This window comes from Mustela nigripes, chromosome 6, assembly GCF_022355385.1.
Source record: "Mustela nigripes isolate SB6536 chromosome 6, MUSNIG.SB6536, whole genome shotgun sequence".
Taxonomy (NCBI): domain Eukaryota; kingdom Metazoa; phylum Chordata; class Mammalia; order Carnivora; family Mustelidae; genus Mustela; species Mustela nigripes.
In genome coordinates this window covers 98,735,876-98,755,982 of record NC_081562.1, presented here as the reverse complement: position 1 = coordinate 98,755,982, position 20,107 = coordinate 98,735,876, and the positions used below count along the sequence as shown (strand labels likewise).

General features: G+C 39.0%; 1 protein-coding gene across 1 annotated transcript; it reads left to right on the top strand.

Moving 5' to 3' along the window:
• Nucleotides 1-3,270: 3,270 nt before the first annotated feature.
• On the top strand, nt 3,271-19,821 carry RXYLT1 (ribitol xylosyltransferase 1). Its single transcript, XM_059404936.1, has 6 exons — nt 3,271-3,583; nt 4,391-4,546; nt 8,646-8,748; nt 12,711-13,025; nt 16,216-16,386; nt 19,392-19,821. The coding sequence occupies exons 1-6, from the start codon at nt 3,415-3,417 to the stop codon at nt 19,807-19,809; spliced, it is 1,332 nt and encodes a 443-aa protein (XP_059260919.1). The 5' UTR covers nt 3,271-3,414; the 3' UTR covers nt 19,810-19,821.
• The last annotated feature ends 286 nt before the right edge of the window (nt 19,822-20,107 follow it).

The following is a 20,107-nucleotide window of genomic DNA, read 5'->3' as shown; positions in this document are numbered from 1 at the left end:
ATAACCAAGATGTTTTTCCATAAGTAAAGAATTTCGTGAGTTTCCTAAGTGAAGTATTTGCCCAGATAAACCATCTATTTCAGCTAAATAATATTTGCCATGAAGATTGAACTCTTTGTTCAGATTAACTAGTTTGCAGGAATTAGCTAAAATAAACAGTGAATTTAGTTATTAATTTATGACCTTAGCCTCTTTGGCAAGAATTTACTACAAGAGAAAAGTCATGTTAGTGTAGATGGCCTGGGTTCTCAGTTCTGATACTTAAGCTATGTGGCTACAGGTGATCTCAATTTTCCCAGTAGATCTACCTAGTGTTTTTTTAATACTAATAAGATCTAACCAGAAGGGGTGCCTGGGTGTCTCAGTCAGTTAATCATTTGCCTTCAACTCAGGTCACGATCCTAGGGTCCTGGGATCAAGTCCCACATTGGGCTCCCTGCTCAACAGGGAGTCTGCTTCTCCCTCCGATTCTGCCCCTTCCCCCCTGCTCTCATACACTGTCTGTCTCTCAAATAATTAAAATTCTAAAAATAAAAAAATAAAGAATTCAACTGGCAAATATTTACTAAACACCTAAAATATGCCAGAGCCTGTAGTAGGCACCAGCGATACTATGAAAAGTAAATCTGTAGAGTGATCCAAGGCTGGTGATGCATTATCATCTACAAACACATATTTAGCATCTATTAGCTTTCAGGTGATACACTAAAGATTAGTCACTGAAGACAAGGCATTCCTGCTACTCTAGTCTCCTCTAATCCTGCTAATAAACATTTCATTTTGACTTAAATTACTGAGTTGCCTTTAAATTTTACTGGGAAAAAAAAGACAAATCATCCACCCCTAAGAAAATGGCTATCTCATATTTTCCTTCTACATCAGTAGTAACAGTGGGTGCACCTGGCTGCTTAGTTGGTAAAGCAGGTGACTCTTAATCTCACCCCACATTGGGTGTGGGGCCTATTTAAAAAAAAAAAAAAAAAAAAGGCAGTAACACCATCCTTCCAGCTAGAAAATTACGAAGTTTTCTTTGATTCCTCACTATGGCTCAGAGCTGATACTTCCTCAGTACTGTGTCTTAACTGTTTGAAAACAGCAACACCTTCAAATTCAAATCATTGAGTTTATTTCTATTCAAAATGCTCTGTTTTCTTTTTAAAATATCACTCTAAAGATTCTTTTTTTTTTTTAAGATTTTATTTATTTATTTATTTATTTGACAGAGAGAGATCACAAGTAGACAGAGAGGCAGGCAGAGAGAGAGAGGGAAGCAGGCTCCCTGCTGAGCAGAGAGCCCGACATGGGACTCGCGATCCCAGGACCCTGAGATCATGACCTGAGCCAAAGGCAGCAGCTTAACCCACTGAGTCACCCAGGTACCCCACTCTAAAGATTCTTAATGACAACAACAAAAGCCAAACCTGAAACAAAATGAAACAAAAAGCACATCATATTTCTCTGGAGAAAAGACCAAAAATGAGAATCTGTAAGTAAAGGAATTTTCACCTCTTCACTTAGTGGCAGTTTTGAGTAAGAAAATAGCTTGGTTGGATATACATTATTATCCCATTGATTGTACTCAAAGTACTTTGGAAACTTCTTTGTTCTCCCTTTTTGTACTACCTTGTTTTATATGCTCAGCTGTGGTACAGGTACAGAGTCATTCTTTGATAATATATTTAATTTAGAGGAACAAATGAACATTATTCAGAATCAAATTGGAAATTGTATCATTAAGATCTATGATTAAACTCAAGCAGTTTGTTATTAGATTCTGATATTGTTAAGCAAAACAAAACAAACAAAAAAAAAATTCATATTAAAAAAGAAGGATGTGATGAGGGGCCAGAACACAACTACAATAATGTCAGGAACACAAAACTGAGAACAGATGTAGGAATTTTAGTCAGATATCAAAAAAGTATGAGCTGTTGGTCAAGTCACCTCACCCCGCTGGACCTAAATTTCCTCCCAGCCATAAAATTTTTCTCATCAAATTATCTACACGTCAAGATAGAAGACAGAGACCTGACCCCAAGAACATAAAATTCTGGAAAGGTAAGTTTTTTGCTAATGGAGGAGATGGAACCTTTATCCAGAAATGTTAAGAAGAAGACTGAATCAGTTTAGAGGGTTGAATCAGTCAAGACACAGCCAGTGGAAGGCTCTGATGACCCACTCCACACTTGTGTTCTACAACTCTCTAGCTACCAAGACTTCCAAACAGGTTGAAGGACAAAGCAATACTCAGGGGTACCTGGCTGGCTCAGTCGGTAGATCATGTGACTCTTGATCTCAGGGTCATGAGTTGAACCCCATGTTGGGCAAAGATACTACTTTTAAAAAAATGCTAAATGTAACTGACAAAAAATTGTAGCCCAACATCACAAGGACTTGACAAAGAAAGTTTATTGACAGGATTCAATTTTACAGCCTTTATTTGACAAAAGACTATATGCCTGTGTGCACTCAAGTCTTATCAGTAATAAAACTTAATTTTCTCAAATACTGTAGTAAGATATACATAACAAAATTTGCTATTCTAACCATTTCTAAGTGTACCACTGAGTGGCATTAATTACACTGACAATGTTGTGCCACTGTTACCACTTAACTTCTTTTTTTAAAGATTTTATTCTTAAACAACCTCTACACCCAGCTATGGGGCTCAAACCCCCAACCTGTAGCCCATGTTCCACCAACTGAGCCAGCCAGGCACTCCACCACTTAGCTTTTTTAAATAGACATGTATATCATTTTAAATAGACATGTAAATAGACATGTATATCATCAAACATGTATATCATGTTTTAAATAGACATGTAATGTGGCAGTCCTGGTAAGCCATGGGAACAAAAACTACAATGGGTCATGCCTTCACATGGACGTCATGGATCATGGTGGGTGGTAGTGTTTGGGTTTGTTGGTTTTGGGTTTTTTTGTTGTTGTTGTTGTTGTTGTTGTTTTTTTAACGGCCAGATAACAGGTAAGCTTTTCTGTACATGGGGAGGCGGACAGGGTTGAAAGAGGTCCGCGGTAAACTACAGAGGTCAAGGAGCAGAGCGCTGTTAAGATGAGATCTCCCAACGTCCAGTTTAGAAGACCCACGCCCACAGGCTACCAAAGCCCGGGAAGAAGCCACGCCTAAGGCGGGGCGGGGCGGGGCGAGGCGAAGCCCTAGGAGCGGCTTGGGAGGGGCCTGAGCTGGGCGGCGCGAGGGGCGAGGCGGAGGCGCCGGGGCAGCTCCGGGGCGGGGCTTGAAAGGAGGCGGGGTCATTTCTGGTTACTTCGCCCCCGCCCCCCAGCCCGCCCGGCCTGGCCTGCCCCTGAAGCCGCAGGGCCACGGTCCCGAGCGCCGGCTTCTCCTCCGGCCCAGCGCCAGGGTGGTGGTGGCGGACGGGAAGCCGGAGTGGGATGCGGCTGACGCGGAAGCGGCTCTGCTCGTTTCTCATCGCCCTGTACTGCCTCTTCTCCCTCTACGCCGCCTACCACGTCTTCTTCGGGCGCCGCCGCCGGCCACCGGCCGCGTCTCTGCGTGGCCTAAGGAAGGGGGCGGCCTCGGCGCGGGAGAGGCGCGGCCGAGGTAGGACACTGGGCGGCAGCTGACCCGCCTCGCGGGTCCGGGGGCCATTCCAGGGTGCGCCTCGCCCCCTCCAGCTCTGGGTAGCCGGCCCTGGGCTCGGGCTCGGAGCGTGTGCGGCTGTCTCAGTCCTCGCCCGAATCTCACACGCCGGCCCCACTCCCCACCTTCAAAGCGGGCTGGCGCGCACTCTGTGAAACACGTCTTGAACCTGCAAGGCGTTGTCACGGAATGCCAGAGATTTCTGGGAAGACCGCTGGGTTGAAGACCTCTATTTCCTCATTGAAACAAAGAGCCTTCTCTAATTTTGTCCTGATTTGGGAAGGCCTCGGTGCCTTACCTCCAGATGGTGGTCATCTGTCCTGTATTTTGACCTATGTCAGAATCGGAGTCAGACTTAGCTCTCCCTTTTTTTCAGAATTTTTCTCAATAAAACTGTTGGACACTTTCCATTCTGAAGTCAAGTTTTTATGTATAGCTTCCGTATACACAATCTATAAAGAATAGCAAATGTTAAACTTATAACGATACCTATTATCCAGTTATTTTAGAAGGTCTCATTTGTGAGAGATAATTTTGTGTCTCCTATTAACATTTTAAGATCTTTCAGAATAAAGATTTAATAAAAATTAAATTCTGATTTCTTTTTTTTAATTGTATGTGTTTAATCAGTTCAAATTCAGTTGCTTTAGCTCTATGAAAAGCTGAAATTAGCACTCTCTGACACCTAATTTAAATGGCTTGAACTTATCTACAACTACAGCTCTACCTTACTGATAAACATTGTTTGTAACTCTTTTTACAACACAGAACAATCTAGTCTGGGAAGTGAAGAATGGAATCCTTGGGAAGGAGATGAAAAAAATGAGCAACAACAGAGATTTAAAACTAGCCTTCAGATATTAAATAAATCCACAAAAGGGAAAACCGACTTCCATGTGCAAATCTGGGGGAAAGCTGCCATTGGTAAGTTAATGTATAGAGCTAAGACATGTAAAAAGAATCCTAAATGTACTTTATTAATATTAAATTCAATTCATTTTAATACATTATTTATTTCATTTGTTAATTAAAGCATCATGACACATTTTCTTACTTTTCATTGATATTTTCACTTCTGACTTCTGTTAGACAATATCTATATAAATACACACACACAAAAATCTGTTGTGGGTCTTGAGAAGATTACAGCTTTATGTGTAGATACAAAGTAGAATATAAGCATCATTATATAGAAATGCCTATGTCAACTGAATTTTTATGAATTTATGTATTTATTGGACACTTGACACGCAAGTATAAGATGTGACCCCTCCCCTTGATGGCCAAACAAGTTTGGGAAACATTGAAATGAACAAAGTTAAACAAGGTTCTTTATTCCAGGCCATTCTAAGAGCCCTTAATATGCCACTGTTCATTATAAATATGTAAGGGGGATATAGGGTATAGCTAATTAAACTTGAATACCCATAAAAGCATTTTGCTCTGAGTATCATGAGATTCTAGAGTTCCAAGTTATATATTATGCTTAGAGAATGGGACCCTAAATGAGGGTTACAAGAGTCAGAAAGAATTTAGTGAATTAAAAAGGGGTTTGTTAGACCTTTAAACATGAGTTGAATTTATCTACAATAAGGGATAATGGTAGAAAGGACCAGATGAGAAGGAAGTAATCAGAGAATGATGCTTTGACCTTAGTGTTTCATAAATTCATTCATGCTTGCATCAAATATGCATCCTTGAAGACCACTACTGACCTCCAAATTTCAAGTATTTAGATCTAGGCTCTAATCATCAGGTTCTAGCAACGTTTTTCCTTAAAAAATCTCTAATATTAATTACATCCTTTAAGTTCCTACTTCCCCATTCTAGTTTTTAATTAATTCTACATCTTAACAGGTTTTCATGTTTCCAGCCTTTTCGCTTTGCATTCAGTAAGCACAGTGACAGATGAGTTTTATCAAACACTGCTTTTCATCAGTCTATTTCCCAGGCACATGGGATTCCAATTCCATTCCTATTCAAAAAGGAGGGGAAAGGGGGCACCTGGGTGGTGTAGTCAATAAAGCATTAGACTCTTAGACTCCTGATTTCAGCTCAGGTCCTGATCTTAGGGTCGTGAGATCAAGCCCCATGTTGGGCCCTGTGCTCAGTGCAGAGTTCTCTCCACTTCTGCCCCTTGCCCTACTTGTACTCTCTCTGTCTCTTTCTTTCTCTCTTGCTCTCACTCCTGCTCTCAAATAAATAAATAAAATCTTAAAAAAAAAAAAAAAAAAAAAGGAGCGGGGAAGGTGGGAATGAAATCACTGGTCCACTCAATTCTAAATTACAGCCAGGCAAACTGTTAGGTTTCAAGGGCTGGGAATTATGGCTCAAAACTTTGCCTCTGGTCTTACAGCTCTACCTTTGCAGTCATCCTTTCTTTGTCATGAATGGTAGCATGTGCTTGCAGCTGGGTGGTTTTATCAGCCAGTATCCTGCTGGTAGGATTTAGGAATCAGTACCCTTCTTTCATTTCAACATCTCTCCATCTCCTTCATCCAAGCCAGCAGTGTTTCTGCTGATAAAACATTTTCAAGAAGCTTGTGGGTCTCCTATGTATGTCACAGGGATTAACTCTATTAAACAAGAACTCTTCCAGGTCTTTCCTGGAGAATCTCATCTCTGTTTCTGGCTTCTGCTGAGATAGCTGAGAAGACCCACAAATTACACACCTAATACCTATGTGACTGAATATTTTAACCTTCTTATCCTTTTGAGGCATTAGCAAAAAATATTCAGCTACATCCTTCACCTTCTTTCAGAAACATGCCTTCCTGACAGGGAATATCCTAGTTTTCCACCCTTTGCAATTCAACAAGCTGAGACTTTCCCAAATCATCAAGTCCTGGCTCCTTCTTGCTTAACAGTTCCTCCCTCAATCACTCTTTCCTCTTACATTTACTATAATTAGCAAGAAGAAGCCAGACCACAGCTTCAGCACTACCTGGAAATCTCTTTAGCTAAATATCCAAGTTTATCACTTACACATTCTACTTTTCATACAACTTCTGGACATAATTCAGCTAAACATTCTGGTGCTATTATAAGCAGGATCCCCTTTTCTCTGGTTTCTAATAATATGTTCCTCATTTCCTTCTGAGCCCTCACCAGCAACACTTTTAACCTGCATATTTCTACTCACAGTCTGCTTAGATGTTTATAAAATCCAGTATGGGATTTATTTCTATTGTGCTTTTTCTCTTCTGAGTTCTCACTAGTTGAGTCACTAGCACTCATACTTCTACCTATAACCTGTCTAAGACATTTTAAAATCATGCTCCTCAAAGTTCTTCTAGCCTGTCCCCATTGCCCAATTCCAAAGGCACTTGCAGATTTTAAAATATTTATTATAGTAGTATCTCATTTCCAGATACCATAATCTCTGGTTTCCTTTAGCTGCCATAATTCATTACCAAAACTTTAGTGAATTTAAACAATACAAATTTATTATCTTTTTAAAAATTAAGATGTAATTGACATATGACATTATATTAGTTTCAGGTATACAACATAATGATTTGAGATATTTGTATTTTGTGAAGTTATCAACATAACAAGTCTAATTAGTATCTTTCACCACACACACTTATACTTTTTTTTCTTGTGATGAGAACTTTTAAGATCTACTCTCTTAGCAACTTTCAAATATATAAAACAGTATTATTAACTATAGTCATCATAAACTTAAGTCTTACATTTTTGAAGGTAGAAGTCTAAAATGTGTCCACAGGGCTGTATTCTTTTTAGAGGTTCTAGAGGAGGATCTCTTTCCTTGACTTTTGCAGCTTCTTGAGATCTGTTTCCTTGACTTCTGTGACATTGCTTGACTCCTGGCCCCGCTTCACTCCAACTTCTATTTCCATCCTAATACCTCCTCCCCTCACTCTGACACCCTTACATCCTTATAGGGACTCTTATGATTGCCTAGGGCCCATCCAGATAATCCAGGATAACCTCCCATCTCAGCATCCTTAATCACACAGAAAATTTCTTTCAGGGGCGCCTAGGTGGCTCAGTCAGCTAAGAATCTGCTTTTGACTCGAGTTATAATCCCAGGATCCTGGGATCGAGCCCCACATTGGGCTCCCTGCTCAGTTGGGAGCCTGCTACTTCCCCTACTTGTGCGCTCTCTCTCTCTCTCTCTCTCTCTGTGTCAAATGAATAAGTAAAATCTTTAAAAAAAAGTTTATTTTGCCATATAGGATAATGTATTCATAGATTCTAGAGATTACATCTCTGGATATCTTGGGTGGACAGGGAAGCATTATTGGCCACCACACGTGGAAAGCTTTATCTGTTTGGCTAGGTGTTTAAATAGTTATTTTTGTGGGTGTCCTTTAGTACTGGGGCATAATGAGACCAGAACAAAGCACTTCTGACAATGTAAGTAAAACAGGGCTCTCAGATTATTTCATTCTGCTTTCCTCTACTCTCAGAGCTTTCATTCCGGTGAAATGACAGTAAAATATCAGGAGACGCCTTAAGGAGATAGATGCGAAGGCTTTTGTCTGCAGAGAACATGATGCCGTGAGGGGTGTGTGTTTAAGTGAGGAGGAGTTACTATCTCCCTAATATATTCACTGTATGCATAGATACATGAGCTCCTCTAGTGGTGTTTTGCAAAAAATGGTGAATTCCCCTAGTTTATTGTAATACAGAAAACATTCTAATCATGTAGTAACTAACATTATAACACATGTTGGGATAAAATAGGTAGTAATAGGTTTCTCAGATTTAGAGTAAGAGAGGTTATTGTCTTTAATATAACCTGCATTCTGCCACATTTCACACTGACTTCTGAATTCTGTCATATATTAACCGCCATATTGATGGTTTTGAGCTATTGCTTGGCAGAACTGCCTGCCAGAGGACCAAAAAGGAATACAGTCTGTTTTCCTGGTCAAATTTTATAAATTATATAAATTTATAAATTATATAAATGAGCAGAATGTAAACTCATCACACACCATAGTAAACCAGATAGTAAATTGGCTTGTTCTTGTTGTTTTTTTTTAATTACCAGGTTTGTATCTCTGGGAGCACATTTTTGAAGGCTTACTTGATCCCACTGATGTGACTGCTCAGTGGAGAGAAGGAAATTCAGTTGTAGGAAGAATACGTTACAGGTATTAATTGTGCAACATTAAGGTTTACGGTGTTTCTATACAATGTTTTATGTAAATATGAGAAGAAAAATAAGAGGAAAACTTATTTAGAGACAATATTTCCACTTCCACTTGTGAATAGAAAAATGAATCTCATGAATATATATTGTATTTACAGCTTACCTGAACATTTTACAAGATACTTCCTTTTTTTAATTTTGTCTGTTTCATTTTTATCAAAACATTTCTGATTATGGGAAAGTTCATGCTCCAAATTTTATAACATTTGATTGTTGATAAGCATTTAATATGCCATACCTTGAAGGAATAATATATAGTCTTAAAAATATTTTCATTTTTCTTTTTCAGATGTTAGTCATGTTCACATACTTTATAATACTCAAGTGGTAGCAAAGTTATTGTTAAGACTTGTGAAAATTTTATAAAAATGCTTATATATGAATTCTTTCATGATTTGATGGTATATATTGCCATTTTAATGCAGTTACTCGGAAATTTTTTTTTTTTAAGATTTTGTTTATTTATTTGAGTGAGAGAGCACAGAGGGAGAAGCAGACTCCCCACTGAGCAAAGAGCCTAATGCAGGACTCAATCCCAGGATTGAGCTGGGACCTGAGCTAAACAAAGCCAGACACTTAACCCACTGAGCCACCCAGGGTCCCCCAGAAATCTCCCTTTTTGTTTTTTTTTTTTTCCTGATTCAGTAAAACCAATGTATCATTAAGACATCTTAAGTTTTTATTTTTATAAAACTTTTACCTATGACTCCACATTTTCTAAAAATTTTTATGAAGGTAGAATTATGATTATTTTCTTAAGGAAAAAATGCGGTAATTTTGCTCAATGAAAGAGTGCTATTTTCTATTATATTCTGCTTTCTTGTTGAAATAAAAATTATTTTAAATGCTTATTTCAGGGGCACCTGAGTGGCTCAGTGGCTTAAAGGCCTCTACCTTCAGTTCAGGTCATGATCTCAGGGTCCTGGGATCAAGCCCCACAGCATCTGGCTCTCTGCTCAGCAGGGAGCCTGCTTCCTCCTCTCTCTCTGCCTGCTTCTCTGCCTACTTGTGATCTCCGTCTGTCAAATAAATAAACAAAATTATTTCATGTAACAATTGTACTACTAGGGGGAAAAATGTCAACTAAAGATTCAGGTTTCTATTAGGATTCCAGTTATTTCCCACAGAAATCAAAAAGAAAAGCTATGGTTAATCTCAATTTCGTTTGAAGTTTCTCTTCTCCTTTAATTCTTGTTTACTTTTTACACACGTGGAAAGCAATTTCATTTCATGTATCTTTTCAAAGTAATTTTTCTTGAGAAGTAAACAGGTTTTTATATTTTTTAAGATTTTATTTATTTAAGTAACATCTATCCCATCATGGGGCTCAAACTCTTGACCCTAAGGTCAAGAGTCACACTCTTCTCCAACTGAGCCAAAATGGGTGAATTTTATGAAATGTAAATTAAAACTTACTCTGTCATGATCTTTAGAAATAAGTTCAACTTTTTTTCAACTTTTTCTTAAAACAGCAGATGCTAATTGAAATACCATAATTGAGCTCTGATAATAATAAATTAAATAATGTGGCATCTAGCTTTTGTTTTCTCAAATGGATGGACAGTTAGTTTCATATCTTGTGATAATTCCTGCATATGGACATTACAGGACTCAGAAGGCAGTCTTTTAAAGATAAGCAAAGGCCATGATGAGCAAAGTAAGATTCCTCCTAAGAAATTAAAAATGAAGTTGCCCTATGAAATTAAACTGTAAATCAATATACGATAGATATGAGTAGAAATAGGCAAAGTTCCTTTAAGAGACAGAATGAAACGCAGGCTTGCTTGTAACCTAACTGAACATATTAATATAAAGAATGTATCGATAAGGTTTCTGAGAAGGTATATGAAGGAGAGATAATATTCAGTTCTGGAAACAGAAAGGAGAAGGGAAGGTAGGGAGATGTTGCAGTACCTATTTAAGTAATAGTAAATGTAATAAAACTAATAACAGCAGCAAGACTCCTATAGTGATTCCTTTGTGCCAGGTTCTGTTCTAAGCACTGTACATCTGTTAATGCATTTAGTTTTCAAAATAATCCTGCGAGGGGGTCTGGCTAGCTAAGTTGGTAGAGCATGTGACTCTTGATCTCAGGATTGTGAGTTTGAGCCCCATGTCAGGTGTAAAGATTACTTAAAAATAAATAAACTTCTGGCAGTGCCACTGCTGCAGGGTCACAGTCACTCACACACTCCATGAAGACATGGCAAAAATGTCCAGCCCTACCTAGTGCATCAAATCTCTGATTGCTGGAAAGGGGGTAACAACTGCACGGTCTCCAAGACAGAGTTCCTAACATTTATGAATACAGAACTGGCTGCCTTCACAAAGAACTGGAAGGACTCTGGTGTCCTTGACCACATGATGAAGAAAATGGATGATAGGCAGCTAGATTTCCGGAATTTCTGCTGCTTTGATGGCCTGGTCATAGCTTTCCATGATTCCTTTACAAGGAAGTAAAGGGCCTAAGGGCCTCTTGGGCCTGCCCTCCAGACCACCCCCTTTCCTTCAAAGCAGCCTCCCAATCATCACCTCCTCCTCACATCCTATTTGGACCCTGAACCCAGAGCATCCACTGCCCTTTGCAGGCCAGTCCTGCTCGTAGTTAATAAAGAGATAGCGTTGTTTAAAGTAAAACAGAGTTTTTATTACATCTTTCCTTTTTTAAGATAGGTTTATAATTTAAAAGACTAATAAGTGGTTATTATAGTAACTTGAAAAGTCAGAAGACATTTTCATCACTCATAATCCCACTGTGCCCAGAATTCCAAAAACAAGGTTAGACAGCATTTCGTTATGTCTACTTCCGGTCTTTTTTCTATGTCTAGCATTATGTCATTAAAATTGTACTATAGATGCAATATTGTTTCTTGCTTTTTCACAGAGAATAATAGAACATATTCTCATTTACCCATGATGAAGAACCAACTAATTCTAGCTCTCTGTCATATTTCCTTTAGGCATTTAACTTTCCCCTTTTTTTTTTTTAAGATTTTATTTATTTATTTGACAGTAGAGATCACAAGTAGGCAGAGAGGCAAGCAGAGAGAGGGGGTAGGGAAAGCTCTCTGTGCTGAGCAGAGAGCCTGATAATGGGGCTTGATCCCAGGACCGTGAGATGACCTGAGCCGAAGGCAGAGGCTTAACCCACTGAGCCACCCAGGCACCCCAACATTTAACTTTCCTCTTAAAAGAATTAAATATTCCCAGTAATAGGGAAGCTTTCTTTGTACTATTCTCAAGTTCCTTTTCTCTTGCTCCTCCTCAAAGGCAACCCTGTAATGATTCTGGTGTGTATGTGTATCCTCCCATTCATATTTTTATATTTATACTTATACTAGATTTAAGCACAATTTTTTATATTGTACTTTCAAATATACATAGAATTATCATATTTTTTGAGACTTAACCTCTGTGGATGTTTATAATGCCACCCTCCGTCTCTCACTTAACCTCCCTTTCTCACCTCCAATTCATCACTTACCCTTCCTTCAGATAAAGAGTGAAACAGTAACTCCCACATAAAAGAGGTGGGAACTACTGACTTAAACTATACAGAGGAGAAACTATACAGAGTTTCACACAATTCAGCTTTGAATAGTTTACCAGGTCAAACTCTGGCCAGCACGTATTTTGAATATGGTTAAAGTAACAACAAAGCTACCACATTTCTGATTATCATATGCAGTTGATCTTACTACAACCAAAGCTTCCCATTGATTTACATCCATGCTCTATCATTCAAACCTGTTCAGGAAAACTTGCATTATAGAAATTATGTTTCTAGAAAGAATACAGATTACATCTCACTGTAGCTTTTATGTAAAATCTTTTAAAAAATTCTGATATCAAATACCTTTGTTCTTTGTCTCATGCTCTTGTTTTGTTGTATTGTTTTAACAGCTTCATCACTGGCCCAGCTGTAGTCCCAGGGTACTTTCCCATAGATGTGAATAACGTGGTACTGATTCTAAATGGGAGAGAAAAGGCTAAGATTTTTTATGCCACCCAGTGGCTACTTTATGCACAAAATTTGGTGCAAACTAAAAAACTCCAGCATCTTGCCGTTGTGTTGCTTGGAAATGAACATTGTAATAATGAATGGATAAACCAGTTCCTCAAAAGAAATGGAGGCTTTGTGGAGCTGCTTTTCATAATATATGACAGCCCCTGGGTTGATGATGTGGATATCTTTCAGTGGCCTTTAGGAGTGGCAACGTAAGTACAAAATACTATTAGGTACTTATAGATTCTTTAAGACCTGAATTTCTGAATCAGGAATATTGAACTTTAAGTTTGTAATAAACATAGTTCTGGGATCATCTGGGAGGCCACGTACAATCTTTTCCATGGAAAAAGTCTGGTTTGGTCTCATGCTACAATAATAATAATGATGTTGGTTGGTTTTATAGAGAGTGAGTGGGGAAGAAGGGCAGAGGGAAATGGAGAAAGAGAATCTTTTTTTTTTTTTTTTTTTTAAAGATTGTGTTTATTTGAGAGAGAGAAAAAATGAGAGGAGAGAGGTCAGCGGGAGAAGCAGACTCCCTGCAGAGCAGGGAGCCCGATGTGGGACTCGATCCTGGAACTCCAGGATCATGACCCTGAGCCGAAGGCAAGTTGCTTAACCAACTGAGCCACCCAGGCACCCGAGAAGAGAATCTTAAACAGTTTCCATGGCCAGGACTCAATCTCACAACCCTGAGATCATGACTTGAGCCAAAATCAGGAGTCAGATGCTTAACCAACTGAACCACCCAGGCGCCCCCAGAGTATTTTAGCATTTTATAAGGAGAGCAGATAAGTTAGCTTTTTGTATTTTAAATCTCCAAGGCATAGGATGAATTTCAAGTTTATCAGTAGTGATAAAGAGATGGCTAAAAGAGAATGACAGAGAGGCACACATTCTTAAAACAACTATACAATCTATATAATTCATAGTAAAAACAAACAAAAAGATCTTACTTGAATATTAAGGGGTGCCTGGGTGGCTCAGGTGGTTAAGCATCTGTCTTCGGCTCAGGTTATGATGCCAGGGTCCTGGGGATTGAGCCCTGCATCGGGCTCCCTGTTCACTGGGGGGTCTGTTTTTCCCTCTGCCTTCTGCTCCCCCTGCTTGTGCTCTCTCTCTCGGTCTTTCTCTCTGACAAATAAATAAAATATTTTTTTTAATTTAGAAAAGCAGTATTAAGTCAGAAGGATTCCATACCCCTGGATTTGGGAAGATCATAATATGCTCAGAACTGCCACTGAGACTTGTTGAACTTGCACAAATCTTTTCTTTAATAAGAGGGGTTAAGTAATAACAAAGGCTTTTAAATATGTCTGTACCATCTTTCTATAAAATTGAAGCTTATTTTTTTATCTTTCTGTTAATGAAGTGTGTTTAGTTGACTTTAAGAGAAGTTAAACTTATGTCCAGCACTAATATATAAACCCCAGGGTTCTGTCTCTTGTTCACTGTATTGGCAGAGTCTAAAACCAAGCCTGCACAGAGTAGACAATGAATACTTGTCAAATGGATGAATTACAAGAAATTTCATTAACATGCTCTCTGAATCAGATATTCCTTATTCACTCATCACTTGTTACCAGATGGGACCTTAAACTATTGCTTAGTTGGTACACAAATATCACCAGAGAAGTGTATTAACAAGACATATTTGAGGGCCCACCCTATAGTACTCCAATCTAGTAGGTTTTTGGTAGCATCAGACAAAAATTTTTTATATTAGGTATAGCAAGATACAAGACTCTGAAAATTCCATCCCTTGAGTAGAGCTCATACTCATAAAATGCTCTGAAACAAAATTACTCTTTCACAGTAACTCTATGTAGCCTATTCATACAATTTCCATGATGAAAACCCTTTGTAATTCTGTTATTGTTGGACTAGACCAATACCCTTTTTATGGATCTGGTGGTTTTCAACCAGAAGCAGTTTTGCTGCCCAGGAAACATTTGACAATGTCTGGAGATAATTTTTGGTTGTTACAAGTGGAAGGGGGAGGCAACAATAGCATCTGGGATGCTGCTAAATGGCCTACATGGCAGATAACAGCCTCCACAACAAAAAATGAACTAGTCCAAAATGCCAATAACGCAAAGGTTGAAAGAACCTGTTATAGAATATTATATAAAGCTTCACCCTTATAGGAAGGTTATATCTCAGGCACACAGTTAGGTCTCTAATATTTCCAAATGCCCATAAGAATAGGTCAATTGCAAAAGGCCTCTTTGATATGCCATGAGAGGTTTTAAAAATATTTTTTGTTATTTTTTTAAAAGGTAAGTTATTTTTTTTTTTTTTAAGATTTACTTACTCATTTGAGAGAGAGAGACTGTGTGGGGAAGGGGCAGAGGGAAAAGGAGAGAGAGAGTCTTAAGCTGACTCCACACTGAGTGCAGAGCCCAACTCAGGGCCCTATCTCAAAACCCCGAGATCATGTCCTGAGCTAAAACCAAGAGTCAGAGACTTAACTGACTGTGCCACCCAGGCACCCCAATTTTTTTTAATCTACTTGAGGGGTACCTGGATAACTCAGTTGGTTGGCCATCCAGCTCTTGATTTCAGCTCAAGTCATGGTCTCAGAGTCCTGGGATTCAGCCCTGCGTTGGACTTCTGTGCGCTTGGCATGAGTCTGCTTGGGATTCTCTCTCTCCCTCTCTCTCTGCTCCCTCCCTTCCCTGCATGCATGCATCTCCCCCAATAAATAAATAAATTAAAGAATAAAATCTTTTTTAAAAATCATCCTATAAGGGCGCCTGGGTGGCTCGGTTGGTTGAGCAACTGCTTTCAGCTCAGGTCATGATCTTGGAGTCCCAGGATTGAGCCCTGCATCGGGCTCCCAGCTCCATGGGGAGTCTGCTTTTCCCTCTGACCTTCTCAGCTCTCATGTTCTCTCTCACTCTCTCTCTCAGAAGAATAAATAAAATCTCAAAAAAAAAAAAAATCAGCCTGTAAGAGCTCTTTTTAAAAATCTACTTTAAAAGCCTTTGGGAAATTGGAGCTCTCTGCTATAGAAATGTGTATTCTATAATCTTTCCATCATTAAAACATTCATTAAATCATCATCATTATGAATGTGGATTATTTATAATTTGAAGGTCTTGAATGCAACCTTCCTTATAACTACAAGTTATGGAAGTTGAAGAGTGTTAAAAAAACATTTCAGACACTTAATCTCTATGGCAGTTTTGTAAAAGATGTCAATGTGAGGTTATTTTTTTAAATTAGTGGATTCAGGGACTTTTCCAAAGTAAGTGTGGAAAATTATAGTTTGAGGTTTAGAAAATCATACTTGAAATCTCTCCTCTCTGCATCATCATGCTACCTAAGTTGTTAGGTTATACGATAATTTGCCAATCCTACTGTCATATACTATTAACTCATATGTACTTATTTTTATAGATACAGGAATTTTCCTCTGGTGGAGCCAACTTGGTCAATGCTGCATAATGAAAGGCCCTACTTATGTAATTTCTTAGGAACTGTTTATGAAAATTCATCCAGACAAGAACTGATGAACATTTTGAAACAAGATGGGAATGATAAGCTTTGTTGGGTTTCAGCAAGAGAACAGTAAGTTCTATGTTTACTTGATTCACCCATTTTGTTCTCCAGTCCATGAGTTGCTTTATGCAGCAGCACAGGTCTCCAAAGAGACATTGTTAGCTTCATTAATACCAGTCTTCCTGCAGAAGATATATCAGTAAATAAGGCTCTGTAGAAACTGGGTTGTATGCGTTTAAAATTGGGACAATCTCCTATAGCTATAGTCCATCCTTTAGAGGAATGCTAGTAACTATCCTATGCAAATGTCAATTGTTCAAGATTCCCCCAATATTTGTTAGTTAGACCTGACACATAAGTGATTATGAATGCCAGTAAGACCTTAGGTTCATCCCTGAGATGTTTGGCAGACCAGTTTCAGTGTTCCAAGAGTGGCATGAAGTACTCCTTAGAGAACTGACAGCACCCCGAGGACGGAGCAGGACACACTATTCTCTGAATCCCCAGATCTAACATAGGACCTTACACAAAATAGGCCTAAGATAAGTGGGGAATGGATGGTTGGATGGATGGATGAATTTAACTTTCTTCCATCTTTTGCATGGTAATCATGAAAACAGTTCATGGAGTAAAGGAGAAATTTTGGAATTATTCCTTTTGTTTTTAAATAAAAAAATGTAGTTTCATGTGTAGCGTCATCAGAGAAGAAATGCCTTAAAAATGTCCCTCCAGATCTAGAAATATATTAATTGTAGCAGATACTCTCTTTTTGAAGTCATAACTGCCAACTCAAACAACAGAGTTAGAGTGAGTGTAACCATACTGTATCCATTCAGTCACCAGCTGTTTTTCAAGCAACTGCTATATGCCTGAAACTCTCTCAGCCCTGAAGGATACAGCAGGGAACAAAACAGTCAAAATTCTATGCCCTCCTAAAACTGAAATGTTTGTTGGAGGAGACAAGCCAGTAAAATATATTGTGTGTCAGAAGAAGATAGATGCCATGTAAAAACAACTGAGCAGAGGAGGGATGTAGAGAGGACTAGGCATCAGGAGTGGAGCATCTGCTGTTTTAGAATGGCTGAGGAAAGCTCCAGTATGAAGCACAGGCCGGAAGAAGCTGCAGGAGTGAACTCCATTTCTATTTAGGAGAAGGGTAGTCCAGGCAGAGGGAAAGCAAATGTGAAGAGCCACAGGAGGACAGTATACCAGGAAAGGGATGAATGAGGACAGTAGAAAGTATCAAAGTATTGTAGAAATAGAATTCTTCTTGTAATTCCTCTTCCAGCATTGCGCCTGGAGGTCGAGTGGGTGTCCTCCTTGCTTCTTTCGCATTGCTACTTCAGACCCTTCTCCTTTTTTCCTTCCTAAAACCTCCCATTTTGAATATCATATCAGCAAACAACCATCCAGCAAAACCATCCATTGTTCTTCCTCTTTGAAGTCATTTACTGACCTGGGGGTTTATCTCTTTCGCTCTGTGAAAAGTTTAGTTCTGGCACACTCTCACTCTCTCCCACGTTACTCCAACCTAATTCTTGGTGATTCCCAATCTACGTAGATGGTCCTTCTTTCACCTTGGTCTTATAGTCCTTTACCCCCGTCTTCCAATGATCTGGTCCAACAGTTGGCCTTGGCCACTCAGTGTCATGCTCATTTCTTAGACTTTATCATTACACACACTCCGTCTTCTCTGTGATCTCAGGTTCCAGCATCTCTCTCTAACCACCATTTTCTATCATTCCAGCTCACTCACTGTAAATATCTGACTCCAACAGGTTAGCTGGGATTTATAATCCATTGTTCTTACTACCTTTTCATTGGCCTTTGCTCACCTCATCTTTACTTTCTTCTTCTCCCCACTTAAATGTCATAGTCAACTATGACTGATACACATAGTTCCTAATTCCCTAATGGAGCAAACCCTAACTCTAGTTAAATCCAGCTCTCTTAACCTGCACCATACCTGCACCGTGCAGACACACACACACAGAATCGTGCCAATAGACCTTGCTTTAAATACACAATCTTGACTCTCAAGTGCCCAGCAATCAGGTGTTTCCCTTATCCATATATTTTCCCCTCTCCTACAAGACTGTTTTATACCTTCTTCTCTTCTTCTCTCCTTTGACCCTTTTGCTTATTTCATGGAGACAATAGGAACAGTCGGGAGAGAATGTGAAGCTTTCTAGAGGTCTCTCAACCTCTTCCCTTGCTCCTGTACAGTCTATTCTCAACACAAAGGCCAGATTAATTCTGATAAAACGTGGATCAGGTCAGTCACCCTGTGAACACAGCCTTCCACGATGGAATGCTCTGACTTTATCCTCCATCCCTCTCCCCCTCAGTTACCTTGCTTCAACCAGCCTGGCTCTTCCTTGTTCTTCCTTGACCTTGACCTTGACCTTGCCAGGCACACACTGTACTTACACTTCACTCAGTTCTCCCCTGAAATGTCTGCATGTTTTGCTGCCTCACATCCACTGTATGCTCAGATGCTCCTGCATTGAGACGTTCCCCGCTTACCTCTTTAAAACCACGACTACTAGTTCAGAAACCCCCTCCTCACTTCTCTGCTTTGTTTTTCTTCATAATATTTAAACCTAAAGAACATACTGACTGGTTTGCTATCCATCTCCATCACTGGCACTAGAATGTAAACTCTGTAAGAACACAGTGTTGGAGGGTGGGTTAGAAAAAGAAGACCTGGCCCTCAGAAGACATTTAGCTGGCTCAGTTGGCAGAGCATGAGACTCTTGAATTTGGGGTTGTGAGTTCAAACCCCACACTGGGTGTAGGGATTACTTAAAAATAAGATCTTAAAAAATATATATATATTGGCTAGATTAACGTTCGTTCAGAAATGTCATGGTGACTATTAGATTTAAACATATGCCACTGTAAACTTCTCAAACTCTTAAATATTTTCAAGAAATCTATTTGGGCAAGATTTTATTTCTTTCTTCTGCCTGTCATCTCTGTAATGTGTCCACCATTACCTGTAGCTGACATTTTCCCTCACAAAAACATGCTTAGTAAAGTGAAAATGACAGTTGTTTTTCTGATTTTTTTAGGTGGCAGCCTCAGGAAACAAATGAAAGCCTTAAGAATTATCAAGATGCTTTGCTTCAGAGTGATCTCACATTGTGCCCGGTAGGAGTAAACACAGAATGTTATAGAATATATGAGGCTTGCTCCTATGGCTCTGTTCCTGTGGTAGAAGATATAATGACAGCTGGCAGCTGTGGAAATACATCTGTTTACCATAATGCTCCTCTGCAGTTACTCAAGTCCATGGATGCTCCCTTTATCTTTATTAAGAACTGGAATGAACTTCCTGCTGTTTTAGAAAAAGAGAAAACTCTCATTTTGCAAGAAAAGGTTCAAAGAAGAAAAATGTTACTTCACTGGTATCAGAACTTCAAAAGAGAGCTAAAAAAGAAATTTACTAATATTTTAGAAAGCTCATTTTTAATGAATAATAAAGGGTAGCTCAAATCTTGAGCTAAGATTTGCTTTTTAAAGTCATTTCTAATACGTGTGTATGTGTGTGTGTGTGTGTGTGTGTGTGTCTGTGTATAAATGTTCTTTGAGGTACCCTCGTAGACCCTAGATTATGTATGTAGTGTTAACTAAGTGCTCTGTTGTTGGGTCACTCCTGAAAATGAAGTTAAAATGTTACTCAAACTCACTTTTACTAAGTCAGATGATTTAACATTTATCAACTCTTCTGAGCCATTCATATCCACTCTAGAAGCAGTGTTCTGTGATGGAAAGATAGATATAGAGT